The following is a 23,638-nucleotide window of genomic DNA, read 5'->3' on the forward strand; positions in this document are numbered from 1 at the left end:
TTTTATTAATTCTTCCGTTGTAACCTGACAAGCATAAGCCCAATGCGTTACAACGAGATGAATCTCTACCAACTGATTCAGTTGATCAGATATGAAGAATACCTTCAAGTCTAAAACACCGACTGCAAGTCTGGGAATCGGTGACATAAATTGTCATGTGTAATACGATTTGAACTTGTCAAAAGCTTGAAGAATTCATTTGTAAATACTATGACAGACAGTTCACACAAAAATATTGTAGAGTTAACGTTGAAGATTGCTAAAACAAAATCTACCACGGAGACTGAAGACAAAAAGTATGGGAACGATGCAACTCAAAAACAGCAAAAACGCTTATGATTTCAATATTTATTCTGGTCAAGTATAGCTCTAGACATGGAACTTGTCCTATTGCAATAGTGTGAGTAAATATGTATACTAATCTGCACTGATTGGACCCTGTAAAATAATTTTTGACGTAAAGACTTTTTAGTGGACGGCGATAACATAGGGATGGTTTAGGCACTCTGGTAACACTGCTCTTTAGATAGACGGCAGTACATTTTGTCGGTTGTGCCTCGTCCACTGGCTAATTTTTCATAGCCGAAACATGCAACTAATATGATCCCAATAAATAATACCGCAGCGGCTCTCGATGTGTCCAATTGCCACCGATCAACAAAAGTCCACCAAACTGGTAACCGACAGATTAAAAATGGTCCACACAGATGCCACTGCAGAACCGCTTGTCGCAATTCCACCGGAGGAAAGGCATATTTTACAGCATCTACAGCGATAAGTGGAAGGCTGTTACTCTATCGTAGATGCCAATGGCCGTGTCATTAAGACAACACCACTCATTGACCTACTCGTCGTTAAAAGTAAAAATCTGAAGTGTCAGAACAATTATATATGTTTTTAATTTATGAACCAATGTATTTTGTCACTTTAATATAGACATAGAAGAAATGAAGCTATAGGTAACGTTTAGCGTTAGATATTGTTGGCAGCACTGCACAGCACGGCTTACATCTACATGCGCGCGTGCCATTGCATTACTGTTTGTTGATCCCACGACAGCAGGAAGGCGACAAAGCTCAACGACAATAACATACGAAATTTTAACTTTGGAAGGGATCCAAAGTGAAAAAACACAGCGTCTTAAGACATTGCTGCTGGAGGAAACCTCTGACAGGGAAGCTGTTCTTCGATGATGTGCTCGTCAGCAGTTAATTAAAAATACAAAGACGTATAGTTGTGAACAACTCTACACACTCCAAAAATATAGCCAAGGAGTAGACGGTTATAGATGGAGTTGTCCAACATGCGGAGCCAAGAAGTCAAAAAATTTTAATACTAGTATACACCAGGCGCTGTGATGATCCTCAGCAGCAAATAGCCCGCGAAGTTGATGTGCATAAAAAAAATGTGATCGATTGGTGTAATTTTATGCAGGATGAATGCACAGCACGGGTAAATAGACATAGAAGGAATCGGTGGCACCAACAATAATGGTGAGGCGATTGTCGTGGAAATTGACAAATCTAAATTTTTTCACCGGAAGTACCAGATGTTTTCTCGTATAGGTACCGGATCGTACTGCAGCCATTTTAGAGACCTGCATAACGCAGCATATTCTCCCCGGTACCTGCAATATCTCAGATGGATGGGCATCATTGAAAGGATCAAACAGGGAATATATCAGCACTCGGTAATGCTCCACGAACAAAACTTCGTGAATCCAAAGGACTCGTTTGTCCACACTTAAAATGTAGAAAATTTGTAGATGCGGGCAAAGTGGAAGTTAAAGTGGCAATTCGTCAAACCACGTGTATGTACTGTTGCCAACTTAATATCAAACGCTAAGCGTTACCTTTACCGAAATGAAATTGGTAAAGTACTTTTCTTTGCAGCTAAATGAATCGACAAATGTGTCCACAAAAATTAAAGAATGAATGTGAAGGCAAATTAAAGAATACTAACTTTCTGCGTTACTACCAACAAGAACGATCAGCTCTGAAGTATTCAAAGTATTAAACAACTATATTGTTGGAAAATATGGATTGGAAGTTTTGCATAGGTGTATGTGTACTGATTGTGCTGCTGCAATGACAGGACGACACTCAAGTGTTGTTGTCAATGTAAAGGCAGCATCGGGTAGAGTACAAAACTGGAAAGTCAAAGACCTCTACTCGCAGAGCGACCACCTAGAAGCGCAGTTCGAACATGGAGCGTACGCAATCTTAACCGCTCTGCCTCGGATGAAGCTAGACGGGAGTTAGTCATGACAGTCGTATGAAGTGGGGCAGGAAGTAGAAGCATCTCGAAGATAAACATAAAGTTGCCGCAGTAACGAAGCTAAATGCGAAGCGTATTAAAGCTAACGCTGCATCAAGCTAATCAACAAATCATGGGGTGCCCTACAGAATAGTGCGGAAAGCACTTAAAATAATCACACAGGACCACTACCTGAATAGCTCAAGACAATATGAAAGCGATGGTCGATGGCTATTTCCGCACCATCCTGCAACCGACTGGTGCAGTGGCCAGATAGCAGCCGAAGAAGACTCCCGTTCTCCAAAGAACTACAGGAAAGCGCCAAGCGCATCAAGAGCGTGAATGTTCCAGGACCAGACCGCGTTCCCAAAGAGGTAATCAGACACATTTATGAAAAATATCCAGAGCTGCTCCTAGCAGCGCTCAACACATGCCTGTCTGAAGGAATCTTTGCTGCGCCGTGGAAGCTGCAAAGATTCTTACTGTTTCCAAAGGGAAATAAAGCTACACCCGACCCTTCAGTGTATGCATACTGGATGAACTGGGTAAGCTGTTAGAAAGAATGCTCCTACAGAGGCTACAGTAGTCTCGAGGACGAGGAGAAAGTACTGTCACCGCAGCAGTCAAAAATCATCAGAATCAAAAGCAATGCATGGCAAGAGAGCGTCAAATCAATAAAAAATGCAGTCGTTGTGCTGGACGTGCGCAACACGGCATGACGGAGTTACGAAAATTAGCAGACGGCATTAAGACATCTAAGAGCTTAAAGCTCAAGACACTGCCTCTCTGAAGCATTGCGTAAAAGCTGTTCCCAGAGAGGTGGTGAGAAGGGGGGGGGGGGTTAGTGGGTAAAAATCTCTCACTATTAGCAATCAGCAATGCTGGTTGCAGCAACTAAAAGCGTGAAAGATTCGTATGACATGTTTCACAATTCGGCCGATACTATTCATGAAGGAGGCGAGGAGTTTAACATAACGTTTTTGCGCTATGTAGTCGGTTGTAAGTTAAGAGCAATTTGATCACTATTTCCCATCAGATGAGAATGCAAAATACATTTTCATCATGGAATAATTTGCAGGATAAACTGATCGATCTAACTGCTAATCAAGAACTGAAAGTCGAAAACCGAATTCCCAGATTTGTACCAACTTTTTTATTTAAAATAACGAAGCCAGTTTCTAAGTAGCGTTGATTTCAAGGATTGTCAAGACACGGAAATTTTCTAGGACGTAATAAATATTACGTGACGTGTGAACGCGTGTTGTGTAATGTCACGACTTAATAAAGGGCTTATTAGATAAAATTAACTTAAATTTAGATAATTTATGACAGGCCTCCTTTTAAGAATTGGCAATTATTACTTTAAAAAAAAAACGAAAATTAGCAAGTCAATTTTGATCTACCGTATTTAATGTTTCAACCTAAGATGCATTCAGGGTCATAATAAAATCTGGATGTAAGAGAACACAACCAAAAAAACAGCCAGCTTTAATGGTTATAATTTGATGTGATTTTCTTAATATTATTTCTAAAAACATAAGACTAGTTCTAATGGGTGTAGTATTCCTGAAAATTCTTCTTTGTGTTACCTTGTGTCTTTTGAAGCATTTTCCAGGATATCGAAGTAGAAATTACTTAGTATTCATTATTTTGCATATCGTCTTCAGTGTGCAATCTAAAATTAGGAAAAAAGGTCTTAATATTATGAGATCAAATTTGTCAAAGATTAACAATACACTCACGTTGCATAGCTGTTGTGAAGCACGAAACTCCCAAAAACGTTGATGATTATTTTATAAAGCAGTACGTCGTCAGAGCAGCGGGAGATTAAAATATTTTTCTCACATGTTAACACTAGTTAGTGAGGTTGATGTTTATTACCGACCTTTATTACGAAATGAGACCTTTAGGAGAAAAAATACAAGTCGATTAGAAACCATTACACAAATGTGCATACCCATCGTCACAAAAGTATTTACCCATCGTTGAGGAGCGAAGAGATTGCGGCATACCGACTTCATAGTCTGCACCCAAGTCATTTCTTCCAGAATGATTTTAATAACGTGCATACTGCAAGCTTTATTCATTACAAACGCGGTGGAAGCTTGCCGTGGCACGTCCATCATGGAATATTCTAGATCCGGATCTACAGCACACGCGCAGTAGCCATTGTGAAGCACGAAAACAATCATGAAAATGATAACCTTCGAGGACAAAATACAAATCAATTAGAAACTATTATACAAAAATGGTTACTCATTGTCAAGGGCGGAGGGATAGCGGCATACCGGCTTGGGAGTCTGCGCCCTAGGTCGTTTCTTCCTTATTGAATCCGATAACGTACACGTTGTACGCTCCGCTTGTTGCGAATGCGGCTGAAGCTTCCGCCGCATGTCCATCTTGGAATCTACCACGTAACGCGCAGTAACCATTGTAAAGCAGGATATGCACGGACGCCATCTTGATAATGATAACCTTAGGGGACAAAATAAGTCAATTAGAAATCATTATACGAAAGTGCTTACCCATTATTAAGGGCGGAGGGATAGCGGCATACCGGCTTCGGAGTCTGCGCCCTAGGTAGTTTCTTCCCTAATGAATCCGATAACTTGTACGTCGTACGCTCCACTCGTTGCAAATGCGGCGGAAGCTTGCCGCCGCACGTCCATCTTGGAATCTATCGCGCACGCGCAGCAGCCCTTGTAAAGCAGGAAATGCTCGGACGCCATCTTGAAAATGATACATTTAGGGTACAAATACAAGTTAATTAGAAATCATTATACAAAAATGCTTACCCATTGTCGAGGGGCGGAGGGATAGCGGCATACCGGCTTTAGAGTCTGCGATAACGTGCACGTCGTGCGCTCCACTCGCTGCAAATGCGGCAGAAGCTGCCGCCGCGGAATTTTCTAGAGTGGGATCTGCTGCGCATGCGCGGTAACCGCCGTCTGGTACGAACCACCAACCTCAAAATTCGTTCAAAAACGACGCATGTAGAACCTTTACATACAAATCAAATCAATATCTGTACAAACAAAAATGATGAAATGTAATTACTCACTGGCATCGTGCGATCTTTCCCAGTTTGAAACTTCAGAGCCTGCTTATTTTTCTCGCGTGTAAACCTACTTAGTGTGGTAGGTGTTTATCACTGACTGGACGGCATTGTGAAAATTAGACCTTTAAGGGACAAAATACAAGTTGATTAAAAACAGTTACACGAAAGTGCTTACTCATCGTCACAAAATACATACCCATTGTTGAGAAGCGAAGGGGTTACGGCATATGGACTTCGGAGCCTGCGCCCTCAGTCGTTTCATCCCGAATGAGTTTAATAACGTGCATATTGTAAATTTGATACATTATAAACACATCAAACGCGAAGAAAGCCTGCCGCGATACGTCCATTTCGGGACCTTCCGGACCGGCATCTACCGCACAAGCGCAATAGTCGCGATGATATGAGCGTTCGTGTCGATCTGCAACGGCGTTCGGTGCACCGAACGTGCCACTTTAAATTTTTACATTGGCCGCCATTTTGAAAAAAATTTTTAAATATTTTTTTCATACAAAACGTATAGGGGGTGCACGGTAGTTATTTGCGATATTAAAAATTTAATTTTTAATCTTTAAAACCAAGCAGTTAAGAGCGTTAACTCTTCTGAAAGTCTCAAAATAGCTAGTATTAGGGTCCGATCGAACTGATACATCGCTTGTTTTATATATTTAATTTGGATGTAGTTTAGGCTTCTAAACGTTTCATGTGTGACTACCTTTTTGTTAAAATTTTAACCTACTGAGTTATGGTTAATTGAATTTTTATATTTGTCGCTATTTTGCAAAAAATTAACACATTGGATTTTGCTAACGACCATACACAGGATGCTTAAGAATTCTTTACTGTCACAAAAATTGCACTACAAATATGTATAAATAAGCTCACACTGACCTTAACTTGCAAGTCTTATGAGCGAATGTATAATGGGTCGATCGACTCACAACACTAAACGTGTTTAGAAAAAAAACAACTTTTGTTTTTTAATTTTTTAATTTTTTTTTTAAGGTATCGTAAGTATATTCGAAAGCTCTATATTGTATCATAAATTCAAGTCAATATCTTAAATAGGAACCAAATACGAGCGTTAACTATATGCAGAGTCGCATAAAAGCTCGTTCGGGGTCCCGGTCAATATACCGTAAGACTCAATTTTAATTAAAAAAAAAATAATTTAAAATTGTTTTTAAATGCAAATTAAGTTTCTAAACACTTTTCGATTACGACAATTTTCAGTAGAATTTCATTTTGCAAAGTTATGAGACTTTAAATTTTTTGGCTAGTATCGGGGTCCGATCGAAATGATACATCGCTTGTTTTGAAGCAAAAAACTATTTTTTTTATATTTTATTTCGATGTATTTTAGGCTTTTAAACGTTTCATGTAAAGAGAACTTTTTGTTAAAATTCAACACTACTGAGTTATATGTGATTAAATTTTTATACTTGTCGCCATTTTGCAAAAAATTGACACATTGGATTTTACTAACAAACATACACAAGGTGCTTAAGAATTCTATACTGTCACAACAATAAAAATATTATATGTATAAATAAGCTCTATATAACTATATTGCAAATCATATGAGCGTATGTATGGTGGATCGATCGACTCATAACACTAAACGTGTTTTGAAAAAAAAAAACTTTAATTTTTTAATTTTTAATTTTTTTAAAGGTATCGTAAGTATAGTCGAAAGCTCTATTTTGTATTTAAAATTCAAATCAATTTCTTTAATAGGAACCTAATACGAGCGTTAACTATATGAAGAGTCGCATAAAAGCTCGTTCAGGGTCTCGGTCAATATATCGTAAGACTCGGTTTTTATTAAAAAAAAAAAATTAAAAATTGCTTTTATATTAAAATTAAAACTCTAAACACTTTTTGTATACGACATTTTTCAGTAGGATTATATTTTGCAAAGTTATGACACATTAAATTTTTACATTAGCTGCCATTTTAAAAAAAAAAATTATATATTTTTTTTAAACATAACCTATAGGGGCGTCACGTTAGTTCTATGCGATACTCAAAATTTAATTTTTAATCTTCGAAACCAAGCAGTTAAGAGCGTTAACTCTTCCGAAAGTCGCAAAATGGCTAGTATAAGGGTACGATCGAACTGATACATCGCTTGTTTTCAAGCAAAAATCTATATTTTTTATATTTTATTTAAATTACCTTTAGGCTTCTAAACATTTCATGTAAAGAGACCTTTTTGACGAAATTCAACACTACTGAGTTATAAGTGATTAAATTTTAATACTTGTCGCCATTTTGCAAAAAAATGACAAAATAGATTTTGCTAACAAACATACACAGGATGCTTAAGAATTCTATACTGTCACAAAAATTGAAAATCAAATATGTATAAATAAGCTCACACTGACCTTAACTATATTAAAATACTTATGAGCGTATATAAGGTGGGTCGATCGACTCATCACACTAAACGTGTTTTGAAAAAAAAATACTTTTATTTTTTAATTTTTTTTTTTTTTATAGTATCGTAAGTATAGTCGAAAGCTCTATTTTGTATTAAAAATTTAAGTCGATTCCTTAAATAGAAGCCTCATACGAGCGTTAACTATATGCAGAGTCGCATAAAAGCTCGTTCGAGGTCTCGGTCAATATGTCGTAAGACTCGGTTTTTATTAAAAAAAAATAATTAAAAATTGCTTTTATATGCAAATTAAAATACCAAACACTTTTTAATACGACATTTTTTAGTAGGATGTCATTTAGCAAAGTTATGACACGTTGAATTTTTACGTTAGCCGCTATTTTACAAAAAAAAATTATATATATTTTTTAAACATAACGTATAGGGGCTGCACGTTAGTTCTATGCGGTACTCAAAATTTTAATTTAAATCTTCAAAACCAAGCAGTTAAGAGCGTTAACTCTTCCGAAAGTCTCAAAATGGCTAGTATGGGGGTACGATCGAACTGATACATCGCTTGTTTTCAAGCAAAAATATATATTTTTTTTATTTTATTCTGATGATTTTTAGGCTTCTAAACATTTCATGTATAAAGACCTTTTTGACAAAATTTACCACTTCTGAGTTATAAGTGATTGAATTTCAATACTTGTCGCAATTTTGCAAAAAATTGACAAAATGGATTTTGCTAACAAACATACACAGGTGCTTAAGAATTCTATACTGTTACAAAAATTAAAATTTAAATATTTAAAAATAAGCTTACACTGACCTTAACTATATTGAAAATCTTATGAGCGTATGTATGGTGGGTCGATCGACTCATCACACTAAACGTGTTTTGAAAAAAAAATACTTTTATTTTTTAATTTTTAATTTTTTTTTATAGTATCGTAAGTATAGTCGAAAGCTCTATTTTGTTTTAAAAATTCAAGTCGATTTATCAAAAAGAAGCCTCATACGAGCGTTAACTATATGCAGAGTCGCATAAAAGCTCGTTCGAGGTCTCGGTCAATATGTCGTAAGACTCGGTTTTTAAAAAAAAAAAAAAATAATTAAAAATTGCTTTTATATGCAAATTAAAATTCCAAACACTTTTTGGATACGACATTTTTTAGTAGGATGTCATTTAGCAAAGTTATGACACGTTGAATTTTCAGGTTAGCCGCCATTTTAAAAAAAAAATTTTTATATATTTATTTTAAACATAACTTATAGGGGCGTCACGTTAGTTCTATGCGATGTTCAAAATTTAAATTTTAATCTTCGAAACCACGCAGTTAAGAGCGTTAACTCTTCCGAAAGTCTCAAAATGGCTAGTATGGGGGTACGATCGAACTGATACATCGCTTGTTTTCAAGCAAAAATATATATTTTTTATATTTTATTCTGATGAACTTTAGGCTTCTAAACATTTCATGTATAGAGACCTTTTTGACGAAATTCAACAATACTGAGTTATAAGTGATTGAATTTCAATACTTGTCGCAATTTTGCAAAAAATTGACAAAATGGATTTTACTAACAAATATACACAGGATGCTTAAGAATTCTATACTGTCACAAAAATTGAAATTCAAATATGTATAAATAAGCTTACACTGACCTTAACTATATTGAAAATCTTATGAGCGTATGTATGGTCAGTCGATCGACTCATCACACTAAACGTGTTTTGAAAAAAAAATACTTTTATTTTTTAATTTTTAATTTTTATTTATAGTATCGTAAGTATAGTCGAAAGCTCTATTTTGTTCAAAAAATTCAAGTGGATTTCTTAAATAGAAGCCTCATACGAGCGTTAACTATATGCAGAGTAGAGTCGCATAAAAGCTCGTTCGAGGTCTCGGTCAATATGTCGTAAGACTCGGTTTTTATTTAAAAAAAAATAATTAAAAATTGCTTTTATATGCAAATTAAAATTCCAAACACTTTTTGCATACGACATTTTTTAGTAGGATGTCATTTAGCAAAGTTATGACACGTTGAATTTTTACGTTAGCCGCCATTTTGAAAAAATAAGTTATAGAGGCTGCACGTTAGTTCTATGCGATACTCAAAATTTAATCTTTAATCTTAGAAACCAAGCAGTTAAGAGCGTTAACTCTTCCGAAAGTCTCAAAATGGCTAGTATGGGGGTACGATCGAACTCATACATCGCTTGTTTTCAAGCAAAAATATATATTTTTTATATTTTATTCTGATGAACTTTAGGCTTCTAAACATTTCATGTATAGAGACCTTTTTGACGAAATTCAACACTTCTGAGTTATAAGTGATTGAATTTCAATACTTGTCGCAATTTTGCAAAAAATTGACAAAATGGATTTTGCTAACAAACATACACAGGATGCTTAAGAATTCTATACTGTCACAAAAATTGAAATTCAAATATGTATAAATAAGCTCACACTGACCTTAAATATATTAAAAATCTTATGAGCGTATGTATGGTGGGTCGAACGACTCATCACACTAAACGTGTTTTGAAAAAAAAAAATTTTATTTTTTAAATTTAAATTTTTTTTTTATAGTATCGTAAGTATAGTCGAAAGCTCTATTTTGTTTCAAATATTGAAGTCGATTCCTTAAATAGAAGCCTTATACGAGCGTTAACTATATGCAGAGTCGCATAAAAGCTCGTTCGAGGTCTCGGTCAATATGTCGTAAGACTCGGTTTTTATTAAAAAAAAATAATTAAAAATTGCTTTTATATGCAAATTAAAATACCAAACACTTTTTCATACGACATTTTTTAGTAGGATGTCATTTAGCAAAATTATGACACGTTGAATTTTTACATTAGCCGCCATTTTGAAAAAAAAAATTTTATATATTTTTTTTAATCATAACTTATAGGGGCGTCACGTTAGTTCTATGCGATACTCAAAATTTAAATTTCAATCTTCGAAACCAAGCAGTTAAGAGCGTTAACTCTTCCGAAAGTCTCAAAATGGCTAGTATGGGGGTACGATCGAACTGATACATCGCTTGTTTTCAAGCAAAAATATATATTTTTTATATTTTATTCTGATGAGCTTTAGGCTTCTAAACATTTCATGTATAGAGACCTTTTTGACGAAATTTAACACTACTGAGTTATAAGTGATTGAATTTCAATACTTGTCGCAATTTTGCAAAAAATTGACAAAATGGATTTTGCTAACAAACATACACAGGATGCTTAAGACTTCTATACTGTCACAAAAATTGAAATTGAAATATGTATAAATAAGCTCACACTGACCTTAAATATATTAAAAATCTTATGAGCGTATGTATGGTGGGTCGAACGACTCATCACACTAAACGTGTTTTGAAAAAAAAATATTTTTATTTTTTAATTTTTAATTTTTTTTTATAGTATCGTAAGTATAGTCGAAAGCTCTATTTTGTATTAAATATTTAAGTCGATTCCTTAAATAGAAGCTCATACTAGCGTTAACTATATGCAGAGTCGCATAAAAGCTCGTTCGAGGTCTCGGTCAATATGTCGTAAGACTCGGTTTTTATTAAAAAAAAAAAATTAAAAATTGCTTTTATATGCAAATTAAAATTCCAAACACTTTTTGCATACGACATTTTTCAGTAGGATGGCATTTAGCAAAGTTATGACACGTTGAATTTTTACGTTAGCCGCTATTTTAAAAAAAAATTTTATATATTTTTTTTAAACATAACTTATAGGGGCGTCACGTTAGTTCTATGCGATACTCAAAATTTAAATTTTATTCTTCCAAACCAAGCAGTTAAGAGCGTTAACTCTTTCGAAAGTCTCAAAATGGCTAGTATGGGGGTACGATCGAACTGATACATCGCTTGTTTTCAAGCAAAAATATATATTTTTTATATTTTATTCTGATGAACTTTAGGCTTCTAAACATTTCATGTATAAACACACTGAAATTCAAATATGTATAAATAAGCCCACACTGACCTTAAATATATTAAAAATCTTATGAGCGTATGTATGGTGGGTCGAACGACTCATCACACTAAACGTGTTTTGAAAAAAAAAAATTTTTATTTTTTAAATTTTTAATTTTTTTTATAGTATCGTAAGTATAGTCGAAAGCTCTATTTTGTTTAAAATATTTAAGTCGATTCCTTAAAAAGAAGCCTCATACGAGCGTTAACTATATGCAGAGTCGCATAAAAGCTCGTTCGAGGTCTCGGTCAATATGTCGTAAGACTCGGTTTTTATTAAAAAAAAAAAATTAAAAATTGCTTTTATATGTAAATTAAAATTCCAAACACTTTTTGCATACGACATTTTTAAGTAGGATGTCATTTAGCAAAGTAATGACACGTTGAATTTTTACGTTAGCCGCCATTTTGAAAAAATAAGTTATAGAGGCTGCACGTTAGTTCTATGCGATACTCAAAATTTAAATTTTAATCTTCGAAACCAAGCAGTTAAGAGCGTTAACTCTTCCGAAAGTCTCAAAATGGCTAGTATGGGGGTACGATCGAACTGATACATCGCTTGTTTTCAAGCAAAAATATATATTTTTTATATTTTATTATGAGGAACTTTAGGCTTCTAAACAATTCATGTATAGAGACCTTTTTGACGAAATTCAACGCTTCTGAGTTATAAGTGATTGAATTTCAATACTTGTCGCAATTTTGCAAAAAATTGACAAAATGGATTTTGCTAACAAACATACACAGGGTGCTTAAGAATTCTATACTGTCACAAAAATTGAAATTAAAATATGTATAAATAAGCTCACACTGACCTTAACTATATTGAAAATCTTATGAGCGTATGTATGGTCAGTCGATCGACTCATCACACTAAACGTGTTTTCAAAAAAAAATACTTTTATTTTTTAATTTTTAATTTTTTTTTATAGTATCGTAAGTATCGTCGAAAGCTCTATTTTGTTTAAAAAATTTATTTAGATTTCTTAAATAGAAGCATCATACGAGCGTTAACTATATGCTGAGTCGCATAAAAGCTCGTTCGAGGTCTCGGTCAATATGTCGTAAGACTCGGTTTTTATTAAAAAAAATTTTATTAAAAATTGCTTTTATATGCAAATTAAAATTCCAAACACTTTTTGCATACGACATTTTTCAGTAGGATGTCATTTAGCAAAGTTATGACACGTTGAATTTTTACGTTAGCCGCCATTTTGAAAAAATAAGTTATAAGGGCTGCACGTTAGTTCTTTGCGATACTCAAAATTTAAATTTTAATCTTCGAAACCAAGCAGTTGAGAGCGTTAACTCTTCCGAAAGTCTCAAAATGGCTAGTATGGGGGTACGATCGAACTGATACATCGCTTGTTTTCAAGCAAAAATATATATTTTTTATATTTTATTATGATGAACTTTAGGCTTCTAAACAATTCATGTATAGAGACCTTTTTGACGAAATTCAACACTACTGAGTTATAAGTGATTGAATTTCAATACTTGTCGCAATTTTGCAAAAAATTGACAAAATGGATTTTGCTAACAAACATACACAGGATGCTTAAGAATTCTATACTGTCACAAAAATTGAAATTCAAATATGTATAAATAAGCTCACACTGACCTTAACTATATTAAAAATCTTATGAGCGTATGTATGGTGGGTCGATCGATTCATCACACTAAACGTGTTTTGAAAAAAAAATACTTTTTTTTTTTAATTTTTTTTTTTTTTATAGTATCGTAAGTATAGTCGAAAGCTCTATTTTGTATCAAAAATTTAAGTCGATTCCTTAAATAATAGTTTTATACGAGCGTTATCTATATGCAGAGTCGCATAAAAGCTCGTTCGAGGTCTCGGTCAATATGTCGTAAGACTCGGTTTTTATTAAAAAAAAATAATTAAAAATTGCTTTTATATGAAAATTAAAATACCAAACACTTTTTGATACGACATTTTTCAGTAGGATGTCATTTAGCAAAGTTATGACACGTTGAATTTTTACGTTAGCCGCCATTTTGAAAAAAATTTTTATATATTTTTTTTAAACATTACGTATAGGGGCTGCACGTTAGTTCTATGCGGTACTCAAAATTTTAATTTAAATCTTCAAAACCAAGCAGTTAAGAGCGTTAACTCTTCCGAAAGTCTCAAAATGGCTAGTATGGGGGTACGATCGAACTGATACATCGTTTGTTTTCAAGCAAAAATATATATTTTTTATATTTTATTCTGATGATTTTTAGGCTTCTAAACATTTCATGTATAAAGACCTTTTTGACGAAATTTAACACTTCTGAGTTATAAGTGATTGAATTTCAATACTTGTCGCAATTTTGCAAAAAATTGACAAAATGGATTTTGCTAACAAACATACACAGGTGCTTAAGAATTCTATACTGTTACAAAAATTAAAATTTAAATATTTATAAATAAGCTCACACTGACCTTAACTATATTGAAAATCTTATGAGCGTATGTATGGTGGGTCGATCGACTCATCACACTAAACGTGTTTTGAAAAAAAAATACTTTTATTTTTTAATTTTTAATTTTTTTTTATAGTATCGTAAGTATAGTCGAAAGCTCTATTTTGTTTAAAAATTCAAGTCGATTTCTCAAATAGAAGCCTCATACGAGCGTTAACTATATGCAGAGTCGCATAAAAGCTCGTTCGAGGTCTCGGTCAATATGTCGTAAGACTCGGTTTTTATTAAAAAAAAAAAATTAAAAATTGCTTTTATATGCAAATTAAAAATCCAAACACTTTTTGCATACAACATTTTTCAGTAGGATGTCATTTAGCAAAGTTATGACACGTTGAATTTTTACGTTAGCCGCCATTTTGAAAAAAAAAGTTATAGAGGCTGCACGTTAGTTCTATGCGATACTCAAAATTTAAATTTTAATCTTCGAAACCAAGCAGTTAAGAGCGTTAACTCTTCCGAAAGTCTCAAAATGGCTAGTATGGGGGTACGATCGAACTGATACATCGCTTGTTTTCAAGCAAAAAAATATATTTTTTATATTTTATTCTGATGAACTTTAGGCTTCTAAACATTTAATGTATAGAGACCTTTTTGACGAAATTCAACACTACTGAGTTATAAGTGATTGAATTTCAATACTTGTCGCCATTTTGCAAAAAATTGACAAAATGGATTTTGCTAACAAACATACACAGGATGCTTAAGAATTCTATACTGTCACAAAAATTGAAATTCAAATATGTATAAATAAGCTCACACTGACCTAAACTATATTGAAAATCTTATGAGCGTATGTATGGTGGGTCGATCGACTCATCACACTAAACGTGTTTTGAAAAAAAAATACTTTTATTTTTTAATTTTTAATTTTTTTTTATAGTATCGTAAGTATAGTCGAAAGCTCTATTTTGTATAAAAAATTTAAGTCGATTTCTTAAATAGAAGCCTCATACGAGCGTTAACTATATGCAGAGTAGCATAAAAGCTCGTTCGAGGTCTCGGTCAATATATGGTAAGACTCGGTTTTTATTAAAAAAAAAATAATTAAAAATTGCTTTTATATGCAAATTAAAATTCCAAACACTTTTTGCATTGGACATTTTTTAGTAGGATATCATTTAGCAAAGTTATGACACTTTGAATTTTTACATTAGCCGCCATTTTGAAAAAAAAATTTATATATTTTTTTTAAACATAACGTATAGGGGCTGCACGTTAGTTCTATGCGATACTCAAAATTTAAATTTTTATCTTCGAAACCATACAGTTAAGAGCGTTAACTCTTTCGAAAGTCTCAAAATGGCTAGTATGGGGGTACGATCGAACTGATACATCGGTTGTTTTCAAGCAAAAATATATATTTTTTATATTTTACTTAGATGAACTTTAGGCTTTTCAACATTTCATATATAGAGAACATTTCGACAAAGTTCAACACTACTGAGTTATAAGTGATTGAATTTTAATACTTGTCGCCATTTTGCAAAAAATTGACAAAATGGATTTTGCTAACAAACATACACAGGATGCTTAAGAATTCTATACTGTCACAAAAATTGAAATTCAAATATGTATAAATAAGCTCACACTGACCTAAACTATATTGAAAATCTTATGAGCGTATGTATGGTGGGTCGATCGACTCATCACACTAAACGTGTTTTGAAAAAGAAATACTTTTATTTTTTAATTTTTAATTTTTTTTTATAGTATCGTAAGTATAGTCGAAAGCTCTATTTTGTATGAAAAATTAAAGTCGATTACTTAAATAGAAGCCTAATACGAGCGTTAACTATATGCAGAGTCGCATAAAAGCTCGTTCGAGGTCTCGGTCAATATATGGTAAGACTCGGTTTTTATTAAAAAAAAAATAATTAAAAATTGCTTTTATATGCTAATTAAAATTCCAAACACTTTTTGCATTAGACATTTTTTAGAAGGATTTCATTTAGCAAGGTTATGACACTTTGAATTTTTACATTAGCCGCCAATTTGAAAAAAAATTTTATATATTTTTTTTAAACATAACTTATAGGGGCTGCACGTTAGTTCTATGCGATACTCAAAATTTAAATTTTTATCTTCGAAACCATACAGTTAAGAGCGTTAACTCTTTCGAAAGTCTCAAAATGGCTAGTATGGGGGTACGATCGAACTGATACATCGGTTGTTTTCAAGCAAAAATATATATTTTTTATATTTTACTTAGATGAACTTTAGGCTTTTCAACATTTCATATATAGAGAACATTTCGACAAAGTTCAACACTACTGAGTTATAAGTGATTGAATTTTAATACTTGTCGCCATTTTGCAAAAAATTGACAAAATGGATTTTGCTAACAAACATACACAGGATGCTTAAGAATTCTATACTGTCACAAAAATTGAAATTCAAATATGTATAAATAAGCTCACACTGACCTAAACTATATTGAAAATCTTATGAGCGTATGTATGGTGGGTCGATCGACTCATCACACTAAACGTGTTTTGAAAAAGAAATACTTTTATTTTTTAATTTTTAATTTTTTTTTATAGTATCGTAAGTATAGTCGAAAGCTCTATTTTGTATGAAAAATTAAAGTCGATTACTTAAATAGAAGCCTAATACGAGCGTTAACTATATGCAGAGTCGCATAAAAGCTCGTTCGAGGTCTCGGTCAATATATGGTAAGACTCGGTTTTTATTAAAAAAAAAATAATTAAAAATTGCTTTTATATGCTAATTAAAATTCCAAACACTTTTTGCATTAGACATTTTTTAGAAGGATTTCATTTAGCAAGGTTATGACACTTTGAATTTTTACATTAGCCGCCAATTTGAAAAAAAATTTTATATATTTTTTTTAAACATAACTTATAGGGGCTGCACGTTAGTTCTATGCGATACTCAAAATTTAAATTTTTATCTTCGAAACCATACAGTTAAGAGCGTTAACTCTTTCGAAAGTCTCAAAATGGCTAGTATGAGGGTACGATCGAACTGATACATCGCTTGTTTTCAAGCAAAAATATATATTTTTTATATTTTATTCTGATGAACTTTAGGCTTCTAAGTATTTAATGTATAGAGAACTTTTTGACGAAATTCAACACTACTGAGTTATAAGTGATTGAATTTCAATACTTGTCGCAATTTTGCAAAAAATTGACAAAATGGATTTTGCTAACAAACATATACAGGATGCTTAAGAATTCTATACTGTCACAAAAATTGAAATTCAAATATGTATAAATAAGCTCACACTTACCTTAAATATAATAAAAATCTTATGAGCGTATGTATTGTGGGTCGAACGACTCATCACACTAAACGTGTTTTGAAAAAAAAATATTTTTATTTTTAAATTTTAAATTTTTTTTTATAGTACCGTAAGTATAGTCGAAAGCTTTATTTTGTATCAAATATTTAAGTCGATTCCTTAAATAGAAGCCTTATACGAGCGTTAACTATATTTATTTATTTTAGATTAAATTAAGACCATCGTGGCCTAACAGGTTACCCCAACGCGCCACGATGGTCGAAAACAAATTTTAAATTTATAAAACATAAAAAAAAAGTATATATACATAAATATAAAAATACTTAAACATAACAAAAAAATTATAAAATATTAAAATTAAATGAAATAAACCGGATCAGCTTCTCGTAGCTGACATTAAATAGGTCAATATGTAATGCCAGCGTATTAAGGAGCCGGATGGCCACAGCCATAGGCGAGTCGGCAAGTGCGGATGTCCTAGCCCTAACGGTCATCAAAAGAGGTCTCGATCGTGATTCTCGAAAATGTTCAGGAACCCAAAACTGGAATTCCTCGAGAATAGCTGGATTGTCGACAGCACCTTTTAGTAATTTAAAAAAATGCTTAGCGATATACAGCTTTCTGCGAGAGCTCAGCGAATCATATCCCAACGCTCCTAAAAGAAAGGCGCTGGGATATAAGTACGGATAATAACCAAATGTCCTTTTGTAAAGGTATCTTAAATACCTTTTTTGAATTTTTTCCACTAAAAGGGAATATTTGGCTAATAGGGGATTCCAAATTATAGATCCCGATTCAAGAATGCTACGAACTAAGGTGTCATAGAGGATGCGAATAACTGACGGATCGTCAAAGTGAAAGGTATTCCTCATAACAAAGCCGAGCATCTTGGAAGATTTATCACTGACGTCGTGTATGTGTAGAGAGAACCTCCATTTGCTCCCGAAAGTGATTCCGAGATCTTTAATGGAAGTTTCTCTAGTCAAAATGTTACCACCGAGATGGTAGAAATAAGCTGATGGCGAACGGGATCGAGAAAATGACACAGTATGGCACTTTCCGACACTAAAGGGCAGACGGTTAACGGAAGCCCATCTCCACAGAGAGTCTAAATCACTTCGTAGAGAGAAGGAGTCCGCAACAGATCGAATGCATTTATATAATTTTAAATCATCTGCGTACAGAAGAAAACTTGAATGTTTAATTGCAGTATTTATGTCATTAATAAATAACACAAAAAGCAGAGGTCCCAGATTGGATCCTTGAGGAACCCCCGAAGGGGTGAAATATTCCTTTGACAATCGGCCACCATACGTTACAAACTGTCTACGATTGCTCAAATAACTTGAAAATAACCGAGTTAAATTATCTGAGCAACCGAGGTTCGACAATTTTTTTAATAATAACGCATGACAAACTTTGTCAAAGGCTTTCTCAAAATCTGTATACACGACGTCTACTTGAATTCCGGCATCGAGAGAAGTTGTCACCGTTTTGGTGAACGACAGAAGATTAGTAACAGTGGAACGGGCAGGACGAAACCCGTGCTGTTGGTCTAATAAAACTTGCTGAAAGTGATTGTAAAGATATTTATGAATAATTATTTCAAATAATTTAGCAGGAGCTGACAACACTGCTACTGGTCTATAATTCTTTATATATAATTTGTCACCCTTTTTATGAATAGGGGTGACTTTTGTGCATTTCCATAAATCAGGAAATGATGATGTTTTGAGAATCAGATCATAAATACATTTTAGAGGAGCAGCGAGACTTACTTCGCAACCCTTAAAAATAAAATCGGGAATTAAATCACGTCCAGAAGAACGCCCTGTCTTTAATTTATTAAATCCGTATTTAAGATCTGAGTGCTCAGTTTCTCTGATGGTCAGTACTGAAGACCAAGAACATGAAGAAGGAAGCGACTGAGCAGAAGGCGAAAAATATTCCTCGAAAACAGAACGAAAATATTGCGCAAAACCGTCAGCAATATTTCGTGAACCGTCCAATGTTTTATCGTCGAGGTTCATAACTTTCAACGTAGACTGAGTAGCGCGTTTAGTGCTAATAAATTTCCAGAACGCTTTGGGATCATTAATTATTTGTTTTTGGCAATTTTTGTAATGATTGCGATGACAGGAAATTATCAAACACTTAACGCGTGCTCTTAATGAACGAAATTCCTCGAGAGCAGATGGATGTCCCGATCTCTTCCATAACTTATGAAAGGCGTGCTTTCTTTTTAGCAATGAGATGATCTCATGAGAAAACCATCTAGGATATGACACGTTAAGCACTCGAGGGCGCTTTCGAATAAAGAGCTGGTCGAATGCACAATAAAGAACCTCATAGAAGGCCGCCAAGGAAGATTCAACATCAACGCACCCGCCAACTTGGCTCCAGTCCATATCTAAAAGTAAATTATTTAATAAACCAAAATCTACACAATTTCCAAACGACCATCCGAGATCATTCCGATCGCTCACGCATTCCAACTCATTCGTAGTTATGCCATTTTTATTTATATTTAATTTTATCATTAGCGCCGGGTGATAATTATCTTCCGATACCAATACGAATTCGCTCTTAATTACTATGCAATTATTTACATTTGTATAAATTAGATCTAATTTGTCACCAAAATTATTATTGACACAATTTATTTGATTTAAATTAAAAATATTACTTATTAAACTTATATCAATATTGGCACTAATGTTCGTAGGTAAATTAAAATCACCCAAGATGATACATTTTTTCTTCAAAAAATATTCAGATTCCGACTGAATCTTACGAAAAAATGCAGCAGTAACGTCTTTTAATTGATTTGGCGGATAATATAGCACGCATATAACGATTGAAGCTCGTTTCGTCTCGACGAGGATCCAGAGATGTTCTCCGTCAGCTTCGAGATGCGCAAGCCTTCGCGCATGAATTGAATCTCTGCGGACAGCTAAGAGCACACCTCCGCCTCTGCTGCATCGATCTCTTCTAAACACGGTGTAACGATCGTCGAAGAGCTCAGCGTTCAGCACGGAATCAGTCAGCCACGTTTCCGTTATAGCGATGATGTCATGCTCCTGTGCGTAGATAGCGGAAAGAAAGGCGACGGTCTTGGAATTTAATCCCCTTACGTTTTGATAAAAAATCGAAAGGGGATCCATCGAACTCTTCCTAGGAAGGTTTAACGCCTTTCCGAAATCTCCATTCTTTAAATGAGCATCCAGATGGCCATAACTCTGGACACATAACCTCATTTAGTTTGGCATCAGGAACTGCAATTTTGAATGATGCATAACTTGTGCCCTTTGTAATGATTTTCGAGACCGACACATCACATGATTTTAGTTTTTCTTTTAGATATACCATAATTGCATCCGCGGTTGTATCCCGGTGCAAGTAGAGCACGTGTAGATGTCTCATTTTTAAAGCTGCTTTTATTAACCCATCCTGCTGTCCAGACCCGCGAGGAAGCTGATTGCGCGCTTGTTTATTCTTCTTCCTGACTTCGGTCCAGGCAAATGGCGAGACATCGGGCACAGGCGTTGGGGTTTTCTCTGCAACCGAAGGAGCTGACGCGTGTCGTCGACGAGTCGGTGAGACTGCGGGTTGAATTGGTGACGACGAAATTGAGCCTATCACCATCTCATTGCTTGGCCTAGAGTCCATGGATTTTGCGATTATTTTTTTATTTTTTCTTCTCTTTGTGAGCTGTTGCTGCTGGGTCGCAGCTTAAATTTTTAGCAGACTTTTTAGTTGCGCAATTAGAGATTGCTGTTCCGCAATCAACTTTGCTTGTGCAGCGAATTTTGCGTCCATTTTTTCAACAATAATATTAATTATGTCCATTACTGGAGCTAATGTAAGTAGACGTCCGATAATGACAAGCGATAACGAGATATATGCACAGTCGCATAAAAGCTCGTTCGAGGTCTCGGTCAATATGTCGTAAGACTCGGTTTTTATTAAAAAAAAATAATTAAAAATAGCTTTTATATGCAAATTAAAATACCAAACACTTTTTCATACGACATTTTTTAGTAAGATGTCATTTAGCAAAATTATGACACGTTGAATTTTTACATTAGCCGCCATTTTGAAAAAAAAAAAATTATATATTTTTTTTAAACATAACTTATAGGGGCGTCACGTTAGTTCTATGCGATACTCAAAATTTAAATTTTAATCTTCGAAACCAAGCAGTTAAGAGCGTTAACTCTTCCAAAAGTCTCAAAATGGCTAGTATGGGGGTACGATCGAACTGATACATCGCTTGTTTTCAAGCAAAAATATATATTTTTTATATTTTATTCTGATGAACTTTAAGCTTCTAAACATTTCATGTATAGAGACCTTTTTGACGTAATTCAACACTACTGAGTTATAAGTGATTGAATTTCAATACTTGTCGCAATTTTGCAAAAAATTGACAAAATGGATTTTGCTAATAAACATACACAGGATGCTTAAGAATTCTATACTGTCGCAAAAATTGAAATTTAAATATGTATAAATAAGCTCACACTTACCTTAACTATATTGAAAATCTTATGAGCGTATGTATGGTGGGTCGATCGACTCATAACACTAAACGTGTTTTGAAAAAAAAATACTTTTATTTTTTAATTTTTAATTTTTTTTTAATGTATCGTAAGTATAGTCGAAAGCTCTATTTTGTATTAAAAATTTGAATCGATTACCTAAATAGAAACCTAATACGAGCGTTAACTATATGCAGAGTCGCATAAAAGCTCGTTTGAGGTCTCGGTCAATATATCGTAAGACTCGGTTTTTATTAAAAAAAAAATAATTAAAAATTGCTTTTATATGCAAATTGAAATTCCGAACAATTTTTGCATACGACATTTTTTAGTAGGAGTTTATTTAGCAAAGTAATGACAAGTTGAATTTTTACATTAGCCGCCATTTTAAAAAAAAGTTATATATATTTTTTTTTAACCTAACGTATAGAAGCTGCACGTTAGTTCTATGCGATTCTCAATATTTTAATTTTAAACTTCGAAACCAAGCAGTTAAGAGCGTTAACTCTTCCGAAAGTCTCAAAATGGCTAGTATGGGGGTACGATCGAACTGATACATCGCTTGTTTTCAAGCAAAAATATATATTTTTTATATTTTATTCTGATGAACTTTAGGCTTCTAAACATTTCATGTATAAAGACCTTTTTGACAAAATTCAACACTACTGAGTTATAAGTGATTGAATTTCAATACTTGTCGCAATTTTGCGAAAAATTGACAAAAATGGATTTTGCTAACAAACATACACAGGATGCTTAAGAATTTTATACTGTCACAAAAATTAAAATTCAAATATGTATAAATAAGCTTACACTGACCTTAACTATATTGAAAATCTAATGAGCGTATGTATGGTGGGTCGATCGACTCATCACACTAAACGTGTTTTGAAAAAAAAATACTTTTATTTTTTAATTTGAAATTTTTTTTTATAGTATCGTAAGTATAGTCGAAAGCTCTATTTTGTATCAAAAATTTAGGTCGATATCTTAAATAGAAGCCTAATACGAGCGTTAACTACATGCAGAGTCGCATAAAAGCTCGTTCGAGGTCTCGGTCAATATGTCGTAAGACTCGGTTTTTATTAAAAAAAATAATGATAATTGCTTTTATATGCAAATTAAAATTCCAAACACTTTTTGCATACGACATTTTTCAGTAGCATGTCATTTAGCAAAGTTATGACACGTTAAATTTTTACGTTAGCCGCCATTTAAAAAAAATTTTATATATTTTTTTTAAACATAAGTTATAGGGGCTGCACGTTAGTTCTATGCGATACTCTAAATTTAAATTTTGATCTTCGAAACCAAGCAGTTAATAGTGTTAACTCTTCTAAAAGTTCAAAATTGCTAGTATGGGGGTACGATCGAACTAAAACATCGCTTGTTTTCAAGCAAAAATATATATATTTTATATTTTATTCTGATGAACTTTAGGCTTCTAAACATTTAATGTATAAAGACTTTTTTGACTAAATTCAACACTACTGAGTTATAAGTGATTGAATTTCAATACTTGTCGCAATTTTGCAAAAAATTGACAAAATGGATTTTGCTAACAAACATACACAGGATGCTTAAGAATTCTATACTGTCACAAAAATTGAAATTCAAATATGTATAAATAAGCTCACACTGACCTTAACTATATTTAAAATCTT

The 23,638-nt window shown here is 33.4% G+C and overlaps 1 protein-coding gene and 1 long non-coding RNA gene across 2 annotated transcripts; one reads left to right on the plus strand and one right to left on the minus strand.

Moving 5' to 3' along the window:
* Positions 1-1,124: 1,124 nt before the first annotated feature.
* Positions 1,125-5,139, minus strand: LOC148234601 (uncharacterized). The gene is made up of 6 exons (XM_088187263.1): positions 5,052-5,139; positions 4,814-4,985; positions 4,545-4,731; positions 4,236-4,460; positions 3,999-4,160; positions 1,125-3,931 (listed from the first exon to the last, which is right to left on the minus strand). Exons 3-5 carry the CDS (start codon positions 4,686-4,688, stop codon positions 4,134-4,136), a joined length of 396 nt encoding a protein of 131 aa, XP_088043389.1. The 5' UTR covers positions 4,689-4,731; positions 4,814-4,985; positions 5,052-5,139; the 3' UTR covers positions 1,125-3,931; positions 3,999-4,133.
* LOC148234602 (uncharacterized) lies at positions 4,166-22,250 on the plus strand. The gene is made up of 2 exons (XR_015809846.1): positions 4,166-8,758; positions 22,195-22,250. It is a non-coding gene; the product is annotated as an uncharacterized LOC148234602 (long non-coding RNA).
* Positions 22,251-23,638: the final 1,388 nt, after the last annotated feature.

This window comes from Plectrocnemia conspersa, unplaced genomic scaffold (genome assembly GCF_051122295.1).
Source record: "Plectrocnemia conspersa isolate PC_06_02 unplaced genomic scaffold, ASM5112229v1 ptg000006l, whole genome shotgun sequence".
In the NCBI taxonomy this organism is placed as follows: Eukaryota; Metazoa; Arthropoda; class Insecta; order Trichoptera; family Polycentropodidae; genus Plectrocnemia; species Plectrocnemia conspersa.

What these genes read in the sequence shown, in the direction of transcription:
- LOC148234601 (XM_088187263.1), bottom strand. Translation starts at nt 4,688, where the DNA reads ATGGTTACTGCGCGTTACGTGGTAGATTCCAAGATGGACATGCGGCGG. An exon ending in GGGCGCAGACTCCCAAGCCG is followed by an intron (nt 4,461 to 4,544) that starts GTATGCCGCTAT and finishes TTGTCCTCGAAG; the next exon opens with GTTATCATTTTCATGATTGT. An exon ending in TCTTCGCTCCTCAACGATGG is followed by an intron (nt 4,161 to 4,235) that starts GTAAATACTTTT and finishes TTTCTCCTAAAG; the next exon opens with GTCTCATTTCGTAATAAAGG.